This window comes from Orbicella faveolata, unplaced genomic scaffold, assembly GCF_042242905.1.
Source record: "Orbicella faveolata isolate gen_17 unplaced genomic scaffold, um_ofav_v1 contig_47, whole genome shotgun sequence".
Classification (NCBI taxonomy): domain Eukaryota; kingdom Metazoa; phylum Cnidaria; class Anthozoa; order Scleractinia; family Merulinidae; genus Orbicella; species Orbicella faveolata.
In genome coordinates this window covers 6,225,001-6,248,736 of record NW_028301577.1, presented here as the reverse complement: position 1 = coordinate 6,248,736, position 23,736 = coordinate 6,225,001, and the positions used below count along the sequence as shown (strand labels likewise).

The following is a 23,736-nucleotide window of genomic DNA, read 5'->3' as shown; positions in this document are numbered from 1 at the left end:
GCTTAAAAAAACTTAAATACCAGCTTGCCCTTAGGACAAGTAGCTCTCAAATGTTGCTTGCCCTCAGAGCAAGTCATAGTTACTGTTTTAATGACATGGTTGGTGGACGACTTGCCTGATCCCTTGCCCATAGGGCAAGTGAAAATAAAAGTTACTTGCCCAGAAGGAAAATCTACTTGTCTGGGACAATGGGACAGCACTTTTTTTGAGCCCAGAGTTGAACCCATGACCTTTTGCACTCCAGAACACTACTCTACCAATGAGACTCTTGTCTTTAATTTCTAGACTAATCCAAACAATATGCATTGAGAAGTTTGTCACAATAAAACTTGGTTATATATGGCTTAACTCCATGAGTTTCCTGTACATATAGATCAATGGTAGAGCATCCAAACGGTATGCAGAAGGTTAGAGGTTTGACCTCTGCACCCAGAACTCTGAATTTTGTTTTTACTGGGGAGAGAATATTACATTCCTGATAGATTATATATCCTTTCATATGGTATCCTCTCTCTTCCAAGATTTTTAATGGTTCTCTACCCACCTGCCATCAGGACTAAATGACACTGCAATAACTGCTTCAGAATGACCTGTCAATCAGAGGGAGACAATAACTGTAACAAATAACATCACTTAGAAAGTAGCAAGTATTACATATACGTACATAGAATCATAGGCATGCAATGCATACAGAGGATATAGTAGCAACTTTACTCTTTGCATGCTTTGCATGCCTTTAGAAAAGAGCCAAAGGAAAATCCACCTGCTGATTGGTTTAATATTGTGTTTCTATTAAACAATTAGATTATGAGCTCAAGATTTCTATTGAGTGATAGAAATCGATTTCTATCACACATAGAAATCAAGAGCAAATAATTTAATTGTTTTAGCATAAATCTACTAGTCGTTCAAAACTTTATCGAAATCCTCTTCATGGACACTTCGAAAATACCAAGAAGTGGCCATTATTTTGTTCACTAGGGCACACTGCTACGCTACTCACTATCTATCACAGAATAGATAGTGGGTAGTGTAGCCAATCAGAGAATGGCATCATGACAGAACACTAGTAGACCTATACTAAAACTCGATAGAAATATAGTACTTCTTAACTACTTAATAACCTCGACCGTTCAGTCGTTACGGGAAAATCTCAAACTGAGGCCTTGCCGTATTGACCGAGCGAGAGCGAGGTCAATACGGTAGGCCGAGGTTTGAGATTTTCCCGTAACGACTGAACGGTCGAGGTTATTAAGTTGTTTATTATATGGCTCATGAATTAAGGAAAAGAAAAAAATTATTCGCGCGGAAGCTGTCAATTTACATCCGGTGATGCGCGCGTTTACCGATTCATTCATCGTCTCAAACCCAGTGCAAAACTACACAGTGAGCTAAACCACTGTATTACGTATTCCGTTAAAAACACACGTTTCTTTACGGGAAAAGTGATTGTCACAGCCTCAAAAAGGTATTTTAGTATCGTGGTGCCACAAGTTGATGGGGAGTTTTTCCAACTTTTGTGGTGAAACGTCAACGCATATAGAAAAGACAGAAAGTGCTTCAAAATAGTTCAAACCAACTAATGCTTCAGAATGAATTGCTCAGAATAACTCGATCTTCGCATTCGCTTTCGACAACATATCTCCGCCTTCTTCATTCTGGGATTTATGGATGAACTTTTCAAGCCTTGTGAACGTCTAAAACTTCCTGCAGTTATCAGAAACACTGCTACCTACAGAAACCGCCCGATTGTTTACATCTGATGATCTTCAAGTGAAGCTGATTTACACTTGCTTGTGTTAAAGCGAGGGAATCTATTAGATGAGAATTGTGATGGAGTTTAATATTTCCGTAATTGTTGTGACTAAGATGATAACTTATACATTTCTTCGTGGTGTTCTGCTCAGGATGCATGACAGATCAGCCGATGGTGTCTTTCACTTAGCGATTTTAGCTTTACTTATGACTCGGCAAACTTTGATTGTTTTTCACTAGTGCCCGCCAAGGTTACCGGCTGGTAAGTCAAAAAATCTCTAAACTTTTAGCTACTTACTTTCTCTTATTGTTTTTAATCGGTTTTCATCGTTTCAATGCGCTTGAATTTTCCGAGCCGGGCTCTTTCTAATTTGCATAATCCGTAATCGGCCTGTGGGCATTACGGCTGCATAATGACCACTCAGATCTCGCTCTTAGCCAATCAGAGCGCACGTTATATCAGCCACAAGCCAAAGCCATATAATAATAAATAGTAATAAATGATGTAATTAAAAATAAAATTGATGCTACCTGGAATTGTGCTTGTACATCTTGTGACTGCCCGGACTTTAAACACAGCCTGGGGCTGGTACACTATCTCTACCACCTTTTCTGTTTCAAGTGTTTGTGTCTCTAAGGTTTCCTTAAGACTGCCAGTGATTTCAGACTCATTGACAAAAAATGAATATGGCACACTGTCATCCTGAGTAGAAAAACCAAAGAAACCATTTACAATACGGAACATAATTTCTGAATTCAGTCTTTACAGCTAGAAGCCAAGTGGTCCATAATAAATGGAATTGGATTGTTTATCAAGGGCAGAGCACAACAGTCTTGCGATTGATGCCTTCCTTATTCCAACCAAAAGTATTATCTTGATTTAGGGAGCAGGCTGCACACCCCCACCCAATTTTTCTGGGAGTATCCCCCCAGCCTTGATGTAAACCAAGTGTAATCTATCTGGATGCAACAAGCTCTTGCCGCACCAAGATGGGTGGATATCTTTATATGGGCAAATGTGAGTTGTATGTTCTAAGAAACGCATAGTTTATTCCCCCGGTTCTTCCAACAAACTATGAGTAGGCAGTCTGCCAGAGGTACCAAGGGTACTTACATGTGATATATAATGACAATAACCAACATACTCTTGACTAATAATTACTATTACCTTTTGAAGTACTGCATTGCAGACTAATTCTAGTTTATCAGGTGTGATATCAAGAGGAAGGTCAAATGGTGTGCCAATAAGTTCTCCAAGTTCACTCTTAAACTGTGCAAGGATACGACCACCTTCACTGTTTAAAAAAAAAAAATTAAAATTGGCAGAACTTGCATTAAATGACTGCAGAATAAAAACTCATTGCATATACACTTTTAGCAACACTTACCTTCATATTTAAACACACTGAACCCCTATTTCTAAGCAGAGTCACAATCCAAAAGAATTGTTATTTAAACATCTCCTCCCACCCAAAAAATGTACTTATCCATCATTCATTGATTATCCATGAAGTTCACAGCTTCATAAGAGTAAATTATATCACTGATTATATGGGGCACCTTCAATGTACTACAAACAGCCATCACTGTTCACTTCCAGTCATAAGCCATTGTCTACTGATTACACTAAGTACTCTTTGTACACTTAAGTTTTTAATAAAGCATTTTCTACCTCATCTTGCTTCTTTTATAGGAGCGATTTACGGTTTGCACCTCTCTAGCGTGCTCCACGTGAGAATTTTTCTTTTCTGTTTACCTGAACCAGCGGTAACAGTAGTTCAAACTTAGTAACTCGTGTATGGCATATATTGTATGTATGCGAGCATGCGCCTAATTATATCCAAGATGGCTTCCAACACAGTTGCGAGAGTTGCTCCATGTTTTCCTTCTATAAGACAACGCTTTTTGTATTATAAGAAGATAGACCTAAAGGTTATATCAAGAACTATTTGTGCTCTTTCCAGGTGTAGTTTTTCTAATGCAGCAAGTCACGTGAAGGAGGTCGAGACGGCTGCCGAAAGAGACCGCGAAAAGTCTAAAATCCAAATTATCAGTGAATTTGAGAATCGAAATCCTCGAAATCCAGAATATTTTGGATACTGCAAACCAAGAGGATATTCCACACAGACATACAGGGTTGATTTCTACAACAAGTAAGTCTCACGTTTCCATTAAAACAACATTTTTGCGTAAGTGATAAAATCTTTTCAGAAGTCCCCTACGATAAATGTTTAGCAAAATTCTCTTAAACCATACTGCAGCAATACAAAATGTGACACGGCAGGGTTCTGGTCAGAAGAAATTATTTATTATTTTTTATCTCTCCTCCCCCCTTTTTTTCACCCTTTAGTCTTGCAGTGATGGGTATATCCCTTTGCAGTGCCCCCCCCCCACCCCACCAACCCATCCCGCCGCTTATGTAGGTACAGAATGATCTGGTTTTGTACAAGCCAAGTATTGATGTAACCCTAAGACTTATATTTAAAGGGGCTTGCTTTCAGAGGTTTTTTTTATGCCCTTATACTTGTGCAACCACAGTTCTGTTTAATGTTTCTATTTTTTAATTTAACATGCAGACTCAAGTTTTTAATAACAAACCGGCACACAAGAGCTCAAGTAATTCACAACAGCGGAGTTGTCCTTGTCTCGGCATCCACCACAGAATTTGAAATCACAAAACATCTTTACAAAACTACAGATGTCACTGCTGCTTTGAATGTTGGTAGAGTGATGGCGCAGAGATGCCTTGAGGCAGGGATCACACGGGTTCGCTGGGAAGTTCAAAAAGGAGACTTGCGGAAGCAAAGGGTAATGTTTATCTCAGTGTAGTAGTCAGCTATCAGACATTGTCTGACTAATTTTTACAGTATGATTGAATACTATGTTGGACAACCAAAATGACATAGCTTTTTGTCTTGAAAATCATGTCTGCTGAGAAATATGTGAAAATCATACATGTAAACCATATCAATCCTCAAGAGTCTGTTGTTATTGTGATTCACAACAGTGTAAAGTTCAACTGTTGGACAGTTACTACTTGAGTCCATGTCAAGGCTGTGGTCTAACAAAAATTACAAGGAGCAAAAGGTTCCTAACCATGAAATATTGGGTGTCCAGCACTTAAGCTTGTATGAGAAAAGTAACTTTTTCCAATCATCCAAAGGGAAAAGTTAGTTGCCTATGGTACATGTGTGCAAGCATCTAGGGCACAGCCCTGCATGTATCATTCAGTTTCACAATTAACACAAGAAGTTAAGATTTTAGGGGAAAATGTTGTTACATTTTGAATTACTATACTCTTGTGGCTTCCCTTCATTCAGACCAAGGCATTCTCTGAAGCTCTTAAGGAAGGAGGAATCATACTCAGTGAACCCAAGAAAGTTATACCACCAGAAACATTTTATCTAGGTAAATCAAGACATTCTAGAGCCAATGTGTGGTTCTGGAAAATATCCATATACCCACCCCAAGGAGGGTTATTGGAAATTCTAATGGAAGGGAGTCTCAAAAGCCAAAACCTTTAAAGCAATATCCAGTGGGATGGGGAGGTGGGGGAGGAGCTCAAACCTAAAATAATCTTCCATGCGTGGTGTATGGATATTTAATCTAGAACAACACAATGTATAATTTAAATGCCCAATTAATGGGATTTAGAAGAGTACTTGGAAGCAATTGGGGGCTGTAACTGTTTTATTCCCTTAACAAGCCTTTGCTGACTTGCTAGGATAATCGTTGCAGCAAATAAGACTTGGTCCAAAATTATATATGAAAGCCCTATCAAAGTGCTTTTGATACCTGTAGTTTACTTCCCTTCCTTCAGTTAGTAAAAGGGAATTGGAGACTTCCAGTAAGTATTTCTTGAGGTGAGGCCAAAACAAAGTTAGAGAATGAGAGGGACACAAGAATCACTGTTTCTCGTGGAAACCTATGTGAAGTGCTTTGTGAGACCTTGCAACCTCTTCCCAACATTATTTTAACACCATTGTGATCAGTGGGATGTACACACACATTTACCATACTTAGCTTGTACTTCTCAGTAACGGTTCCTCAGGAGGGGGTGCTAGACTAGGTTCACCACTTCTACTAGTCTAGTGTTTAGATCTTTGTCTCCCTCAGAAGTTCCTCAGTTTCATATTCTTTGGGTTGTTATGCAAGCAATATGTTCTTGTCCTATTGAGAAAGTCACCGGCAGCTGTATAATTAGTAGAGGTCCTTACCCTCAGCTATATATTCTGACACTTAAATAAAGTAATTGGTTGACTCATTATTGAATACATCAAAAAGCATATTATTTACCTCATTCTGGCAAAGCGTTCATGGATGTTGCATTTTGATTTTGTTTATTTTATCATCTACAGATTTTAGACCAAAAAAAAGAAGTAAAAAGTGGAAAAAATTGCCGTATTCAAAGAGATGGAAGGCACACATGAGGAAGCGAAGATAATTTTACCACATACATGTAATTGTCGTAAATAGAATATTTGGGCCATGGAGCTACTGTACAAAGCTGTGTTCTACCACTTTGATTTTTATTTCTGTTTTAAAAAATAAAAATGAAAAACAACCAGCAATGAGGACAGATCTGAAATTTCCAGCCTGTTTTCTTTCAAACTTCAACTTCAACTTCACTTTATTTTGCACTTACATTTTGAAATTACAATATTAGCATAAAAAACAAGTGAATCCATTAGTAATCCATCCTTCTACTCCCATGTTATTTTATGTTCATTTAAATGAGATGGAGGCTAACTTGATAACCTCGCGGTTCTATTAGCCTCCATGCACAAACTATATACCATTCTCACCTTTAATTGTTATATATGTATCTTTTTTTTTGTCGGTTTCATTTTCATCATGGATAAGTCGTTTGTAAGGCGCCGGTAGTTGTTGGCATCTGTTGTTGTCAACAACTACCGCCGCCTTACAAACGATTTATCCATGACAGAAACGAAACCGACAAACGGACTACCAACAGACCGACTTAATTTGACTAACAATAGACGGACCAAAAACCAACCAATTTGACTAACAAAAGACGGATCGAAACCCACCAATGACTGATGACAAACTTTACACCAGTCTTTCAGCCAATACCATCATGGCTAAACTGACCAATCATGTTTAACAGACCAGACTTATAACATCATCGACTGACAAAAACTATTCACTTGACTCTGAAGATGACTTCCGCTGAGGTTGTCGAAACATCAGTCACCAACAACAGTTCTTTTCAGAACTACCCTCACCCGGACAATCACACTATACAAACTATCAGTGATAAATTCCATCAATTTCACGGACATAAGAGAAACAGCAAGGATAATAATTTATTAGTGTCGTGAAAGTAGGAAGTGGTCCTCTACAATATTCGGCTGACACGTTGGTAGTGTGTCAGTTGTCAGTGGTGCCAACCGAGAGCAATAACAGTCTTGTATCCATTAACTATGGTAGCACCTTCTGCTGCTACTTGAAGCACCCAACCATTTCCCCTAGCCATGAGAAACTGATTCCAGTCGGTATAAATTACAGCTTGTGCAGCTAATCTCTCTCTTTTAGATGATATTTCTCAAACGTTTGTATCTTTCTTGTTGCTCAGTGGCCTTAACCCCTTATCCCTCGGGTGTACAAGAGTTGTGGTAGGGAGGGAGGGTGGGTGGACGGATTTCAAGCCCCAAAGGGGGTTAAAACATTTTAAAAGAGAGAGAGGGAGAGAGTGAGCCTGGAAAGGGTTTAGTGCCCCAAAACCAACATGTTTAATTTACTCCCGGGCTCTTATGCTGACTGCTAACTCTCCCTTGAAGGAAAAAAAGAATGAAATGGTTATTTTTTGCATCTTTGTCCAAAATTTAAATCTGGCTAATTAGCTGGAAATAGAACTAAACAGACAAATACATAATGCAACCATTAGCGTTTAGTAAGACATTATTGTAATTTGAAACCAAGATTATTTACAAACTAAAAAGACCTATTACGTATGTGGATTTTAACCAGCTGCTACGAAGACTGAAACCGGACGCGGTGTGGTCCTCTTCTAGGACTGAACCGCAGAGTGTTAGCAATTAGATCTACAGCCGTTATTTTACGTTGTGCAATATTTACGTCTTCAAATAGACGTAATGACTAAACAATCATTTACTTAGTAATAATCATACGATTTCATAAACGAAAACGGGATTTCAGACGGTTAGCAACCACAAATTCAGCAAGTTTATTAATAATAACTTCAGAACTTTATAGCCTCCCAATTTTAACAACATTTTTCCATGCAACCCAATCAATCAGTTTAGTTTACAAAGGTTTGGCTTAAATCTTTAAAACACTCACTATGTCTACTCAACGCTATCTGGGAAAACGATATATAAGGTAACAAAATGATTCCGACGGCGAGAACACCAAAATTGCAAAATTACAACCAAATAAAAGTGTTCCTCTTTCATGGTGTGACGTCATATTATGCTCAACAAAAACGTCCTTTAGGATAAATGTACTCTACTTAAAGTGGACAAAGAAAGGGAACAAATCTAACGACTATTACCCTTGGTTGACAAGATAGCTGGATGCCCATACGAAACGGAAGTCTCTATCCACTTAATGGAAAAAGTTTTGCGGTAATAATCGCTCTGAGCCTGTGTACACTGTTGTCAAGTAAATAATATGACTTTGTTAATTGTTATAGCTACTATATAGTAAAAAAAAAAAAAATTGGAGTTCTGAGAGTTCTTTTGCCCAAACGTGCTCTTGGAAGTTTCATCTGTTATTGTCAGACCATGTTGTAGGCTTCTTGCCGTTGGGACGATAGTCGGTCTGGTTATAAACTCCGTTGGAAACTAAAACAGAAACAGAAAGTCATTAGACTCTGTTTTAAAAGCTGTACTAGGCATACGCTCATCCGCTTAGTATATTTTTTTTTTTTATAAAAAAAAAGGAGTGCTATTAGTACTAATTTTAAAAGAGACTCAAGTTTTCCAGATATTTTCCAAGGCCCAATTGAGGAGAGGAGCTTAATAAAAGGGTCCGGATTTTGATGTTGGGAAATCTCAGTTATCAGTTGAATGTTCGGCGATTTCTCAGTCATCAATAAAAATTTCCAGTTATCAGTAAATGTTGCAGACCTCAGATCTCAGCTACCTGTCGAAGACGATAAATAAATATTTGGAGCAATTCTCAGTATCAGGTAAACCTTATCTAGGCCCTTCAAACATATTAGAGGGGCAGGGCTTACTTTCCATAAACCAGCCATAACCCGTTGCAAAATTGCTGAGACATGTTGACGCATTTTACTCAAAAAACGCATTGCCATCGAGAAATTAGGCGAATAATTTTAATTCTGAATCCCTTCGTTTTCGTGTGACTGTTTGTAGGAGCCCATCACTCAGAGAATCACCTTTTAGTCACCTGTTCCCATGTCTTTTCAGAAAGAGATCTCCGGCTATCTCTTCACCCCCACTTCGAAACACCCAATCACAATACATATAAGAGAATACATTGTTACTGCACACACTGATCACGTAAAATTCCCAAGAAAAAGCAAAAGCATTATATGGACGCCCTGAGAAATGGGCTTCCGTTATTTATAGGTTTGAATAGCATCACAAAATTCCTGCAACGTTATAGGTGAGTGAAATGGCGTAATTATTTTGGTGAGGAGTTCCTATCTTAGAAGGAATTTTTGCTTCTGCCTCTCCATTAAAGCAAGTAATATACATGTATGACGGCAGATAGAAGTAGACCACAGTAACAGAATTATTTGGCAAATACAAGCGTTCTTTTGGTCGTAGAATGAACTCTTTCTACTTACTCATTTCTTCTGATCAAATTCTAGGGTGACGTCATCACCAATCAGTACAAAAGGCGCCCAGTGTTTAACATCACTGTACTTGTCTGATTCTCTTAGGCTTGTCATGGCCAGGTTCAGGGACTCGCTTGCACTTTTCCCTTCCACAAGGTGATGGTAGAAGCTTCTCATAAACTCCAACGTGGCCTCGTCATCGATCGCCCAGAGTGAGACCAAAACAGAACGAGCGCCAGCACCCATAAAGGCACGTGCAATACCGACCACGCCTTCATCCTTGATCTCTCCTCGACCACTGTGGCAACAGCTGAGAACAACCAGTCTTGCTCGTAGTTTAACATTCAGCACATCGGCTATTGTCAAAATGTAGTCTTCCTTCGTAGGGATCGGGGATCTTCGCTTTGGGTCCGGAGTTAGAGCAATTTCGCCAGTTTCCATGCGACCATGCGCTGCAAAGTGAACCAAAGCGACGGAACTGAGTTCTTTCAACACCTCACGTTTCGTTGCTTGTTTTCCAATAATAGGTGTTACGTTGAGAATTCGCCCGATCATTTCCACTTCCTTTCTGGCAAACGGAAGCGGATCTAGGATTTTTTCTCCCTTGCTATTGGTAACTTCTTCAACCCATGGATCTCCCACAAGTAGCGATCCACTTCTACTGTGGTATTCCCGAGGACAATCAGCAATCAGCTTTAAGCTTGTCAGCGAGGGAATCACCCGGATTCTAAAAGAGTCACACAGGTATTTGGAATCAACATCCATAAGTGCGGCGTACGGAGCCATCCACAAGGGTCCATCTGGGACAATGATAAGCTCATTCCCTTCAACCAGGTCAACAACTGGCTCAATTATGTTGTGATACAAATTGCTCAAAAGAGACTCTAGTGAGATGGAAGGCTGGGAGTTTTCGTCTTCAAACTTCACATCTTCCGTGTGATCATATTTCCTCAATGCATTCAAAGATCGATCCTCGCATCTAGCCTCAGAACGAACACCAATTTGTTTATAGGCTTTTTGCATTATAGACCTGAAGTTGGCGGCGGCATCTTTCAATCCATGGACAATTTCCTTTTCTCTCAAACATACAGGCTTCCCTTTCAAGAGAACCCAGAGACTGATCTTTCCTTTGCCGACAGCCTGAAAGACAGTGCAAGATGATACGTACTCCGACATATCAAGTTCATGTTCTTCTTTTCCTGTACTTGACTCAGCCTGATTTGCTTGAATTCCAAATTGAGATTCCATAAGATCAGTAAGAGCTTGCGCTCGTCCTTTCTCAGCAGCAAACAGAGCTTCAGTAATCTTGCCTTGTTTCAACAGAACTCTCCATAAAGCTTTGTAAGAATTGTTAAACACATCTCGAAATCCAATTTTCCACTCATCCTTGGATTTAAGAAGACTTCTCACATGATTGAATGATCTTACACTAGACTGGTAATATTCTAAGGCTTCAGGTAGACGACCAAGTGATTCAAAGCTGACACCTAGCCCCTCATAAGCAACTGCTTCCCTAGCCTTGTCTTCTACATCTTTGGCAATTTCAAGATCCAGCTTATAGTAGTCTATGGCTCTATTGTAATCACCGAGATTGTAAAAAGCAAGGCCAAGATTTCCATACGAGACTCCTTCTCCAGCCTTGTCTCCAACTTCTTTTGCGATACTAAGAGATAGGGTGTGGTATACTATGGCGTTTTGGATATCACCAGAATTCTGAAAAGCAATGCCAAGGTTGCCATACGCTGTTCCTTGGCCAGCCTTGTCTCCAACTTCCTCTGCTATTTTCAGATGGAGTTTGTGGTAATCAATGGCCTTTTTGTAGTCGCCGAGACTGAAAAAGGCATTGCCAAGATTCCCATAAGCTCCTCCTTTTGCAGCCTTGTCTTCTACCCTCTCAGCAAACTTAAGATGCAAGCTGTGAAAGTCTATGGCCTTTTTGAAGTCCCCGAGGCTGTAAAAGGCAAAGCCAAGATTGCCGTACGCCCTGCCCTCGCCCGCCTTGTCTCCCACTTCTTGGGTAATTTCAAGATGAAGTTTGTAGTAGTCTATGGCTTTCTTAAAATCACCAAGACTTCGAAAAGCATTGCCTAGATTGGCGTATGCATGCCCTAGACCGATCTTGTCCCTGCTTGCTTTTGCAATACTGAGACGTAGGTTGTGATAGTGTATGGCTTTTTTAAAGTCACCGAGACCTCGAAAAGCATTACCAAGGTTATCGTATGCTTTTCCTTCGCCAGCCTTGTCTCCTACTTCTTTGGCAATTTCAAGTTGCAAGTTGTTGGTGTCTATTGCCTTTTTGTAGTCACCGAGACAGTGAAAAGCATGGCCAAGATTGCCATACGCAGCTCCTTCCCCAGCCTTGTCACCCAGTTCTTTTGCAATTTTAAGATCAAGATTGTGATATTCTATGGCTTTTGTGAAATTTCCTCTTGCTTGTGAAGCACAGCCAAGATTTGAATACGCACGCCCTTCCCCAGCTTTGTCTCTCATCTCTTTGGAAATGTTAAGATGCAGTTTGTGGTAATGTTCTGCTTTGATGAAGTCACCAAGATTGTGAAAAGTAACGCCAAGATTACTGTATGCACGTCCTTTTCCGATTGTGTTTTCCACTTCTTCAGCAATTGTGAGATCTAGCATGTGGTATTCTATAGATTTTTTTAAGTCGCCGAATGCAAGAAAATCGTTGCCGAGATTTCCATATGCCTTTCCTTCCTCAGCCTTGTCACTCATTTCTCTGGCAATATTAAGCTGTAGGTTGTGGTAGTCGATGGCCTTCTGAACATCACCTTGATGTCTCCAAACAATACCAAGATTATTGTAAACACGGCCTTCTTCAGCTCTGTCCCGCATAAGTTTTGCAATGATGAGACATTGATTGAAGCGGTTTATTTCTTGTTCACCTCTTGTGAGAGTTTTAGACTTTGTAGGGTTTAGTGCTCCTTCCTGTCACATAAAACAGTTTGAATTGCTTTAGCAATCGAATAAAACTTCAATATTTTTAAAGCCTGAATGTTTCATAACTATATGAAAATAAGACAGCTAGCATGCTAACTCCAAATCAAACCAAATCAAACTGATTCTGAGCGACTTCATTATTATATTTGGAGCCATATGATAGTTTAACTGATCGAGACTGGCGACCGCTCTGGATTAAATTAACTTTACGTAAAAAATTATTTAGCTATATCGAAAGCTTGGTTTTGCAGGATCTTCATCCCTGTAAACTCTTCCTCTCAGTTTAGCATTCCTAAATGAACCACTTTCAAACAAAGCACCTCTTTAGTCAACTCTCGCGTGGTCATATCGTATGAGAATCTTTGAACAATTTGAGTCAATTTATGATAAGAACGGTTTCGTACCAAACAAGGTAATGTCCTATGTGCATCATCCAATTTTACGGAGAAACCATATGGAGTCAGCTTCATTACAATTACTATCAGACGGCTTCAGTGACGTAAATACAGTCGAACCTCCCACAAGCGACCATCCAAAATGTCAAGCCTAGGTGGTCGCTTACGGGAGCTCAGACCGTATTGGGTCAAAATTTTCCCTCATTAGAATATGGTAACTGCAGAGACTTACCCCACGCGCCAATACCGATACAATCTTTTATTCATGTGAAGAGTCAATTTCGAGAGAAAAAATCCGGTTCTTCCCATTGAGAAATTTCCGTCTCTTGCACTTCCCAGGAATACGATAATGTTACAACAGCTTATTATCTAATTTCCTTCTCTATTATCTGCTAAAGGGTCGCTTACGAGAGGTTAAAAACAATAGAAAATTTCAAACTTTTAGCTCTATAAGTGGTCGCGGTCTCTTACGAGAGGTGGTCGCTTACAAGAGGTTCCATATAGTGATTTGACTGGGAAACTTTTGGTATGTTGAAAAACTGGCCGATGAGGAGAGGTGATCGCTTACGAGAGGTGGTCGCAACCGGAGGTTCGACTGTATTGGAGTTTCAACTTACCAAGCCTTTCACCGTCTGAGGTTCGGTCACTTTGTTTCGCTCATTGACAGACCTAGCCCTTAATTCCAACAAAGTCTTGTTACTTTTATCAAGCTTCTTTGAGTTAAGATGTTTAACAATGCGTTTCATCTCAGAGCTGTTTTCTGAAAACGTGGCCGAATTATTTTGCACGTAAGTTATTTGATATTAGAATACACATCAGTTTTGGAAAAACCTTTACATACTTACTAGAAACACAATATTACTGGTGCTAATGTACAGACACCAAACACTGTGAAGTGAACTCTTCAGAAAGGGTGTCTACAACTTTGTTTCAAGATGACAAATGAATTAGGATCTATGGGTTATTGACCAAGCGTGAAGTCAAGATGGCTGGATATTAGCCAAGTTCTTTTTTAGCGTGTTATGGACCGAGAAGGAGTCGAGGTCCATAAACTAACAATAAAAAAAATGAAAGGTCAATATCAAGCCATCTTGACCGAACAAGGATTTATTATATGGCTTTCAGGGAAATGTTTCTTCCGGGACACAGCGAGTAGTCTTAGCGGGCAAGATAGCGCCATTTTGCCCGCTCTGGTAGCCAATCACAGCGCAGGATTTAGTTTACCTTGCCCGCTCACGGAGCTAGCCATATAATAAGGCAAATTACAAGCTAGATAATGAAATGAGAAATATTATAATGCTTATCAAATCACAAGCGTTACCCAAAGAATAGCAAAAAAAATTTGGGACTCAGTTTCAAATCTGTGTCCCCATTGGGAACCCGTGCAGATATTTTTCAAAGGATACTGCCAATCCCTTATCGCACCACGTGATGGCTTCTTCAAACTGACTCAGCTGAACACAGGCACTAGCTCCTGATGACAGAGTTGTAAATAAACTTGTAAATATTCCGTGTGGTACTGTATGAGTTATATAAGTATGATAAGCCCCCTACCTATGACTTTTTCAAGAGGTTTTGGCCTGAAAATGGGTCAAAAATATTCTCATTTTGTACTGAAATTGGGTGTGATTTTGCATTCTGGTCTGAACTTAAACCACATAATCGTATTAACAGAAACGCGTCCGGCATTGTTCACAGGACTACGATCCACAATTGCAAGCGAGGATACTATAAATACCATATTAGACATACTACACTTCAGATACGCAGACGGCCAGGTTTGAAAATGAACATGAAACATGACTTATTTTAGCGCGAGTCAACAGCAGTAGAATAAGGCCACTAAAATTCCTAGCAAAACATTCCGTGGAATTCTTAGTTATTTATCAACTTGAATTCGACAGAAGTAAATTTATCAACTTACTGAGGAAATCGGTTTGCTCGGACGAAACGCTAATGCTCAAACCGTCAATCTCACTAACTTTCTATGGCGGTCAATTTACCTTTATCAGCTTCAAGATTATAAATTGCGAAGTATTTCTCTTGCCCACTGACGCAGCCGAACAGTTTCTTTAGAGTTACCCTGGGTGTGAGGTTGCGGGGGGGGGGGGGGAGGGGGGGACTGAGAAAACGTGGGGGATGCTCGTCGTCTCGCTTAGGGGTATAGAAAAAGGATTCTGGTCTCACTTAGGGTGTTCAAGACGAAACACCATCATTTTTAGCTGACAAAGTATCTTATCGGGCACACTCGAAGAAGTAATGATAAAAAGACGCTCTTATTCCGTCCTGTCTACTGGGGTGTGTTCCTCTCCTGAACAGCGGCTGGGTTCGAGCCTGTTCCGTTTTAGTGGTACCTTTAAGGGGTCGAATAAAGCTCAAGCCACACCTGGATTGGTCTCCGTTAGGGGTTCATATGAGGGTACTCCTCCCCGGGCTAATACCTCTGTTCATTCTGAGGAGTATTCCCCCTGGACTAATGCCTCTGCCCATTTTGAGGAGTATTCCCCCACAGGGGGCCCATACAAGCGGCGTGTCTGTTTGTATGTTCGAAATATAAAGAAATGTATGGGAATATTGAAGAGTCTTAATATCATTAACTTATATCGAGACAAGCCTGTCTCCTTCTTATAACGTGTAATGACAGTCAACGCGAAACCCACCAAATCGCTCAAATTCGCCATTTTGAGCCGCGGAAACGACAATACACAACAACTGAGGTAGGTTTACGTTTATTTTGAGCTTAAGGTCATTCCACTGAAATAGAACTTGCACTGAGATTTTTGTGAAACTTTGCCTATTGATTGTTTACATTATAGGAACTTAAATTTTGAAATAAAAATGAGGGGTCCCAATGTTCGTCTAGGAGCAACAGCACGTTGTTTAAACCCATATAAATCCTTATAATAGCACCATGATTGTAGTCACGATTGCTTGCTAAATTCACGTTTCCGACGATTGCTTTTTGTTCTACACTGAGAATTGGTCCATATTTATTTTACACAGAGAAATTTATTACTCAATTCGAAACAACAGAAAAAAATGATAGGTCACCATACTCGTTTGCGAGAAAATGACGATTCACCTCTATGGCGAGGTCCAGCTGTAAACGAAAAGCCGCCATTTTTTAATGCGCGCGCTAATCATGCGTAAAATTATGCGCAGTAGGGATGCGCAATGCAATAGTGGAGAATGACCTTAAACATAGACATTACTCGATATAAGTTGATGATATTCAGACTCTTCAATATTCCCATACATTTCTTTATATTTCGAACATACAAACAGACACGCCGCTTGTATGGGCCCCCTGTGATTTTCCCCGAAGAAGGAGGAGTCCCTCAGCTAGCACCGTTGTGGCAAAGCGGAGTTTCTGTTAGCGAGCTTGATGTACATTACAGGCAGCCACATCGTGGTTGTTTTTGTCAATACCTTATCCTGTCGATGTCCTCATCACTGTCAGAACGGAAGCACGATACAGAAAACTTGTTTATAAAAAGCTTACCTCTTACAATCGCTTTGAGGAAAGTTGGTTGTAATTCTGTGGCTGATTTTGCGTCACTTAGTGACTCGTGATATTTTCCTGTTAAAGGAATACGTTTAGAAATTAAAAAATATATATATTAATATATTTTGTAACAATATATTGTATAAAACTGAATAAGCTTATAAGACAAGCAGAGTTGCACAATTTTCTGCGATGGAGCAGCAAACAATTAAAACTGCAGCAATTGATTTCCTCAATAAAATTCGTCCTGGCTTTCAGTTATGAATTAAATACACTGATCAAGGCAAAACGTCAGTAACAGCTTGGGTCGCAGTTTAGTGAGGTACGCTCCAGTACTGGAAACGTCCAGAAGACTGTGACAGAACTGTTTGGGACATCTGTGTGATATTAAAGAATATTAGTACCTTTCCGATCTATTCAGTCGTTTACTGTTACTAAGTGAAAAGATATGACCGCCAGCGTTACTTTAGCCTGCGAACGCAGACGTATTTCCGGCTGTCGCTCTTCTCCGCCGAAAATAACGTCTGCGAAACCGAGTCAGGAAAGGATTTCAGTGACGTAATGACTTTTGTTTCTCTTTGGCCAATCAGATTCCATGATAGAATGAAACTCGAGGGCTCCTTGCAGCGAATACCTTGCGCAGTAGTTCTGGGGCTATTTGAGCTAAACTGTGATTGGCTTAAAGTTCCTACGTCACAGAAATCGTGTCCTGGCTCTGGTTCGCAGACGTTATTTTCGACGGAGACAAGCAACAGCCGGAAATACGTCTGCGTTCGCAGGCTAGCGTTACTTCAAATAGTTCACCTTTATGGTACAAAGCAAATGGACCTTGAGATTATCACGGTTATAGAAGCCGGCATCTTGATGGGTGACCAACAAGTGCCAAAAGCTACAATGTTTGCATGAGAATCTCGTAGCAAACAATGTTCTTAACAAATTTGAATTCTGAAGAATTCGTGAATAGCAAAGTTACGATACTGTATGGTCAAAGTATTGCATTAACCAAATTTGAGGGATGTAGCTTTGCTACAACGCGTACCAGCGGCGTTTTTAACTTTCCGTTTATACATTTGTGTATAAAGTTTTACGCGGCTTTGCACGTTTTCTTCTCATTGTTGATCAAAATGCTCTGCTCATTTCTAAAATGGCAAGAGAAATGCAAACATTCTTACCCAAATAAAAATGTGCAATCGCCCTGTTACTGTACAGTTTGGCGTTCAATTCTTTATCCTTGCAGTTCACTTTAATTCCTTCCGTGTAATAGTGAATGGCACTCGCAAAATCTCTTTTTCCGTATTCCTCATTGCCTTGATTCTTGTAAACCTCAGCTATTGCTAAAACGAAAATGGAACGAGACCTTTGTAGTTTGCAACAGCTTAAAAAATGTTGCTACAAAATGCGAAGATCTGGTTTTTTTCATTATTAATGTTATTACTAGTTAATTTCCAAATAATAGCGTAATTCGTTTTATAAAGATATAGAGTAGTGTGATTAATCAACAGTCTTTAAATATTCTAAAATCACTGAAATAAGCCCTTCTAAAACAACACAAAGTAGTAGCGGTTCTGCTCACCTCGTAAATTGTCGTCATCAAAATCCAGTGTTTCTTCAGCAGGTGGTATGACGTCATTTTCACTCGGAACCTTGATCGGACTCCTCGCCATGGATGCTGGGAGTTTTCGGTGTTTGAGATTACTAATCTTTTGCGATGCCTCTAGTTCGAGTCAAAATAATTGTAAACAAAAATTCAATGTGAGGAATTAAGTGGCTGGATTGGTGCAACAACAGGTGTTTACTACGATTATCAGTTGAGTAAGGCGCGACGGAGCTTTGGTGACAATTTTTTGTATTCAAAATTACGGTGTTGCCACAGGAAACTTTCCTCGTTATTCATTGCTCACTTTCGAGTCGTTGGTTTTCGTAGTACTTAGCTAGAATTCGGCTAAGGTTGACGTGAAAGAATTAGGTGGATTTATGCAATCTCGTTATTTCCTTGAGATCTAAACATTTTTATTTAACAAATAGATTAAATAGATTCCATGTTTCCCTGCATCTGTTCAGTTATTGATCACAGATGACGTCAAATTTGTTATAAAAACAAAACTGTGTCACTGATGTTCTTACCACATTTTGACGTCTTCTGTGATCTATTACTGAACAGACGGAATCAACTTGTTTTATATCATAAAGAAACAAAAACAAGTTGTTAATGATACTATTCATAAGGTCTTGTCTTCGTGCGTCCTTTGCTTTTAACAGATAAACTGCAGTCCATTAAAACTAAACTAAACTAAACTTATAAAGAAACAAATAAAACAATTTTAGATTTCTTGGAGGACAGCATTCAGGTAGACTACGAGTAGTCCCTCTTTCACTTAGTCTGTCGTGCGAGAAAACTCCCAGGATTTCGCGCGGCCATTTTTCTTTCACAGCTTTCTTTCGCGTCACGCACGACGGACTAAGCGAAAGAGGGACTACTCGTAGTCTAGCATGCATGAGAAGGGTTAACGAAAAATAAAACTACTTCGAGGCTATTCTTGAAACGTATTCCCCTTTTGCCTTGGTATATATCAGTCCCATATTGATATTTGTGATGCACTGGAAGAAAATACTTCATACTTAAAGGCACGTAGAATAAGAATGAAAAATGCGCGAGTGTCGCATTTTAGTAATAAATTGGAATATTCATAAGGGGAACCGCCGGATTTTAAGACAACAAATTACTTTCAGTTTCGAGTATTGGGCTCACGGTTTTACACTGTAACTTCAGCTAAACGAAGAGTGTCTGATCATGATTTTAGAACTTACGGAGCGTAGAAGTACGAAACATTGGACCAAATTATTGATCTATTTAACAACTAGATCATGGCTGCGACCTCGTCAACTATCGCGCAAAAAAATCGAAAGCACGAAATAATCTGATTGTTTTAGTGTATCTTATAGTCATTCAAAATTGCATCTTACATCCCCTTCACAGACACTTGCACTGGTGGCAAGGAAACCGCACCCTACAAAAGCTTCCTTTGGGAACCTGAATCTGTGTGAGTCAATTGGTGAGTCTGTTATTCATCTAAAGAAGTACCTTGTAGACTTTGGAGGGAATTTAACAGATCCACAACTGAGCTGTATTATTCAGACTAATCGCGTGACGCCGGCCTATCCACTTTTTAATGTGCGTTTTTGGTGGAAACCCCCTTTTTCCAAGAAAACTGTTGGCCTATGTGATCTCATGTACTGCATGTGACGCCGATTTAAATATATATAAATAGCTAAATTTTGTGTATACTTGGAGTACAGGGGTTAATCCTGAAGATAGCCATAATCTTATTTGCATAGACAGCCAAATTGTGTCACGCTATCGAAAGTGAAAGTAAGGTGGAATCTATATTTTCAAACGTCCAAAGGAAACAAGATTTGGTTTGAAAAATCGGGTAGCTCGAGAAATCAGGGGTATACTCAGTGTCCGACTGCGTGGAGGGAAACGAATTATGGGAGGCCCGAAAAATCGGGATACTAACTTCTCCGTAACTGCTTCATACCTGCGACAATGAAATAAACTGTTTGTGTTTTCTTCTAACACAATCAAAGGGGGCAAAGTGCTATTGCTTTGGATGATCTCTATTTGCTGAGCCAAATCTGTAAAAGTATTTTTCATACCTTGACGCTCAATGTCTCAAAGTTTTCAACGCTGAATAACATTTCACAATAATGACAACATATACAACAGGGATTTTCTTACTAACCTTCCGAAGTTTAGTGACCAGCCAGTCGACCGAACAGTACAACACAGAAATATTCATAAACTGAAATCACTATGACCAACCCGACTAATATAATCGCTCCCACACATCTTTCGATTTCGAACTCCAAGGGTAAAAGTCCCTTCTTTTATTATCTGGTGACTCTCGCCCCCAGACCTCTTAGCCGGGGGAACCTTGGCACGAGGAAATGGTGGCTCTGAACATTCTCGTACCCAGAGTCACCTGGACTTCTCAGCCGGTGTGGCTTTGGCACGAGGAAAAGGGAATTATTTAAATCAGACTAAAATTCTGACCGGGTCGCACTCACATGTTTCGTTTTGAAGGACTTCAGAGCAAATTCTCTCCGTTAGCAAGTCTGAAACTTGCAGAAAATCTGTTGGTGTTGCGATCGAACGGTTTCAGCAATAATTCAACTACTGGGTATTTTTGGGAAGGAAAAAAGGTTAAATGGGGGAAAATCTCTTTCTTAAGAATCTAGTTAATTACATTATATCTCCAAAGCCATCTCTTCTCGTGCCAAGGCCTCGCGGGCTGAGAGGGGCAGGCGGCTTTGGGCAAAAGAATGCGGAGAAGAATTTCATAAACTTATCGCTGGTTTCTCTTCTCAAAGAAAAACCCTTTGTTGACCTCTACCTAAAATAAAAGCGTTCCATTGCACCATCTACAGACCTTAACAACTTTTACCAAAGGGAATTGTGAATGCCACTTCAAAGACAGAATCTGACATCTGTTTTAAATCTGCCTTGGTAAAATCTGGGTAAATATGATCCCAACCAAAGCCAGCGAACGCAAGTCATCGCAAGCCAAACAGAGTAACAAGATGAAAATTTGCGTCTACTTGGTACTCCGTTTGTGCCGGGGTTACAACATGCTCAAAAGATGATGATGATGATGATGATGATGATGATGATGATGACCACGATACATTTAAAGTCGGCATACACGAGGGGGCTAGACCCTGCGACCAGTCCCTGCAACTAGTCCCCTGAAGAGTTTAAACGAAGGGACTGGTCGCAGGGACTTGTCCCACGAACAGTTCACACCAAGCGTTTTGAGGAACAAGTCGCAGTGACTTGTCCCAAAAGTTTGAATTCGTGGGACTTGTCGCAGGGACCAAAGTTTGGTCCCTGCAACGAGATTTTGAAGGAAAAATTGCCAATTCACACGATGGGACTTGTCCCCGCCACTTGCTGCAGGGACTAGTCGCAGGGACTAGTTCCTTCGTGTGTACCGACCTTTACTATGTCGTTCACAGCATCACTCAAAAGCCAATTGTATTAGATCATCTCGTGTCATTTTTATTAACAATTTCATTCCACGGGTCTCTAGTGAGTTACATATACAAATTGGTTATGGTAATTGCGACGAGTGCTCATAATTAGCGAATAAAACCCTCTCTTATCCAACCGAGACGGGGGATTGAACCTACTGAAGGCGAAATACGGCGTAGATTTGGTGGATTCTAGCACACTGTGTACATTATATTTGTCTCTTTTTTGCAATATTAGCTAATATTTCTATACTTCTGATAATTTTTTTGCACGTCAAATTATGAAAGACAAGTTAAAAGCAGTCCAGAGGAAACGATGTTATGTACAAGGAAATGTTCTCAATGGTTTTAAATGAATTCTCTAAATATAATTAATTACGAGCTGTATTTACATAATGACATTAGTCTACCTCGTGAAAAGGTAAATAATGCGACACAGCAAACTGTACATCCCTTAAAGCTGTGCGCATTCATGAAGGAGGCGAAGTTTGCTGGCATGGTTAACTTTCATCAGTTCTACGTCAGAGTAAACTAGCACTCTTCCTCCGTAAACGAAACCCTTTCAATTAAAAAAAAAAACAATGAAAAGAAGTTACAAAGATAGGGATAGTACCAAAACAAGTAACGGAGTATAAAAGAAAAACTAGTTACGGGCCAAATTTCAATTTTTGATGACAATTAGTGATGTATACTTATGATGTCTCATTTCTTTCAGTGAAGTCTAGTGTGACGTCATCGCCAATAAGTACAAAAGGCGCCCAGTATTTCACATCACTGTACTTGTCTGATTCTCTGAGACTTTTCATAGCCAGGTTTAGGGACTCACTAGCACCTCTCCCTTCCACAAGGCGGTGGTAGAAACGTCTCATAAACTCCAGCGTGGCCTCATCATCGATCGCCCAGAGTGATACCAGAACAGAACGAGCGCCAGCACCTATAAAGGCACGTGCAATACCGACCACGCCTTCGGCCTTGATCTCTCCTCGGCCACTGTGACAACAACTCAGAACAACCAGTTTTGCTCGCATTTTAACATTCATCACATCTGCTATTGTCAAAATGTAATCTTCCTTCGTAGGGATCCGAGATGATCGCTTTGGGTCTGGAGTTAGAGCAATTTCACCAGTTTCCATGCGACCATGTGCTGCAAGGTGAACCAAAGCGACGGAACTGAGTCCTTTCAACACCTCGCGCTTCGTTGCTTTTTCTCCAGTGAGGGGTGTCACCTTAAGGATCTCACCTATCATCTCTACTTCCTGTTTGGCAAATTTGAGCTGTTGTAGAAGTTTCTTTCCCCTTTTGTTGGTAACTTCTGCAACCCATGGATCTCCAACAAGTAGGACGCCGCTCTCCTTATGATGTTCTCTCGAACACTCAGAGATTATTTTCAAACTGGTCAGCGAGGGAATCAGTCGAATTCGAAATGATTCACAGAGAGACTTAGGATTATCATTCAAGAAAGCAGCATAAGGAGCCAACCAAAGCGGACCATCCGGTACAATTAGTAGCTCATTATCTTGAATCAGGTCCGCAATCGGCTTGATTGCGATGTCGTACAAGTTGCGCAACGAACTCTTCTTTTGGAGCCTTGACTGAGTGCTTTTCTTGTCAGGTTTTTCATCTGACGGAGGATGACTATCTTGCACTGCATCCAGAGAACGATTCTCGCACCTTACCTCAGAACGAACACCAATATTGTCGTAAGCAATTTGTATTAACGACTGAATGAATGACGGGGTATCATCCACTGCAAGGGGATCGTCAAGTGCTGTCTGTCTAAGCTGGACGGATCGGTCTTGTAAGATTACCCAGAAATTGATTATACCATTATCAATGGCCTGAAAGACTGTATTTGATGGAATATCGCTCAACTCTCTATCTTTCATATCTTCCTGTTCATTGAACAGAGATGGTCCTGTTGGAATACCATACTGCGATGCCATCAGGTCAGTTAAAGCTTGGGCTCGTCCTTCTTCAGCAGCGAACAAAGCTTCAACAATCTTATCTTGCCTTAACAAAATCCTCCAAACACGAGTGTACGAAACATCACATAAATCTCTAAAACCAATTTTCCACTTGTCACAGTGAAGATCAGTTCTTATTTCATTCAACAACCTAACACTTGACATGTAACATTCTTGTGCTTCAAGAAAACGACCCAGTGATTCGAAGTTTTCACCTAGCACATGGTATGATTTCGCTTCCCCAGTCTTATTTCCAACCTCTTTGGCAATTCTAAGGTGTAGATTGTGGTGGTCTGTTGACTTTTCAAAATCACCGAGGTTGTAAAAAGCATTGCCAAGATT

General features: G+C 40.1%; 4 protein-coding genes across 9 annotated transcripts in view; 1 reads left to right on the top strand and 3 right to left on the bottom strand.

The window, feature by feature from the left end:
* The window catches only part of LOC110051829 (notchless protein homolog 1-like), an 11,370-nt gene extending 7,772 nt beyond the window's left edge, over nt 1-3,598 (bottom strand). For both annotated transcript variants that reach the window (XM_089279096.1, XM_089279097.1), the window contains exons 1-4: nt 3,428-3,598; nt 2,924-3,050; nt 2,287-2,458; nt 545-590 (exon numbers count right to left, since the gene is read on the bottom strand). In XM_089279096.1, coding sequence (XP_089135222.1) covers nt 545-590; nt 2,287-2,458; nt 2,924-3,050; nt 3,428-3,432 — 350 coding nt within the window. In that variant the 5' untranslated portion in view covers nt 3,433-3,598. The remainder of the gene's footprint in view (nt 1-544; nt 591-2,286; nt 2,459-2,923; nt 3,051-3,427) is intronic.
* On the bottom strand, nt 2,926-21,928 carry LOC110052019 (uncharacterized). 5 transcript variants are annotated; one of them, XM_089279094.1, is made up of 9 exons: nt 20,143-20,330; nt 19,939-20,035; nt 17,973-18,113; nt 17,572-17,733; nt 16,397-16,474; nt 14,301-14,368; nt 13,512-13,604; nt 9,554-12,487; nt 7,940-8,582 (listed from the first exon to the last, which is right to left on the bottom strand). In XM_089279094.1, the coding sequence occupies exons 3-8, from the start codon at nt 18,061-18,063 to the stop codon at nt 9,554-9,556; spliced, it is 3,426 nt and encodes a 1,141-aa protein (XP_089135220.1). In that variant the 5' UTR covers nt 18,064-18,113; nt 19,939-20,035; nt 20,143-20,330; the 3' UTR covers nt 7,940-8,582. The 5 variants fall into 5 exon arrangements, with proteins under 5 accessions (XP_089135218.1, XP_089135220.1, XP_089135217.1 ...); XM_089279092.1 differs by lacking the exons at nt 7,940-8,582; nt 19,939-20,035; nt 20,143-20,330 and adding exons at nt 2,926-3,050; nt 21,841-21,928; XM_089279091.1 differs by lacking the exons at nt 19,939-20,035; nt 20,143-20,330 and adding an exon at nt 21,841-21,928.
* LOC110051826 (large ribosomal subunit protein uL18m-like) lies at nt 3,601-6,319 on the top strand. The gene is made up of 4 exons (XM_020757901.2): nt 3,601-3,908; nt 4,332-4,563; nt 5,076-5,163; nt 6,114-6,319. Exons 1-4 carry the CDS (start codon nt 3,601-3,603, stop codon nt 6,197-6,199), a joined length of 714 nt encoding a protein of 237 aa, XP_020613560.2. The 3' UTR covers nt 6,200-6,319.
* Nucleotides 21,433-23,736, bottom strand: part of LOC110051827 (uncharacterized) — an 8,957-nt gene continuing 6,653 nt past the window's right edge. Inside the window, exon 7 of the mRNA XM_089279090.1 lies at nt 21,433-23,736. This exon is cut by the window's right edge and continues 2,427 nt beyond it. Within this exon, the coding sequence (XP_089135216.1) occupies nt 22,123-23,736 (1,614 nt within the window). The 3' untranslated portion in view covers nt 21,433-22,122.

Bases quoted from the DNA above. Each gene is read 5' to 3' on its own strand.
- LOC110051826 (XM_020757901.2), top strand. From the start codon at position 3,601: ATGGCTTCCAACACAGTTGCGAGAGTTGCTCCATGTTTTCCTTCTATA. The intron at 4,564-5,075 runs GTAATGTTTATC...CCCTTCATTCAG, and splicing joins GAGACTTGCGGAAGCAAAGG to ACCAAGGCATTCTCTGAAGC. The intron at 5,164-6,113 runs GTAAATCAAGAC...TATCATCTACAG, and splicing joins ACCAGAAACATTTTATCTAG to ATTTTAGACCAAAAAAAAGA.
- LOC110052019 (XM_089279092.1), bottom strand. From the start codon at position 21,928: ATGCCAGCAAACTTCGCCTCCTTCATGAATGCGCACAGCTTTAAGGGA. The intron at 13,605-14,300 runs GTATCCTTTGAA...AACTCAAAGAAG, and splicing joins GGTGCGATAAGGGATTGGCA to CTTGATAAAAGTAACAAGAC. The intron at 12,488-13,511 runs GTAAGTTGAAAC...TTTATGTGACAG, and splicing joins CTCAGACGGTGAAAGGCTTG to GAAGGAGCACTAAACCCTAC.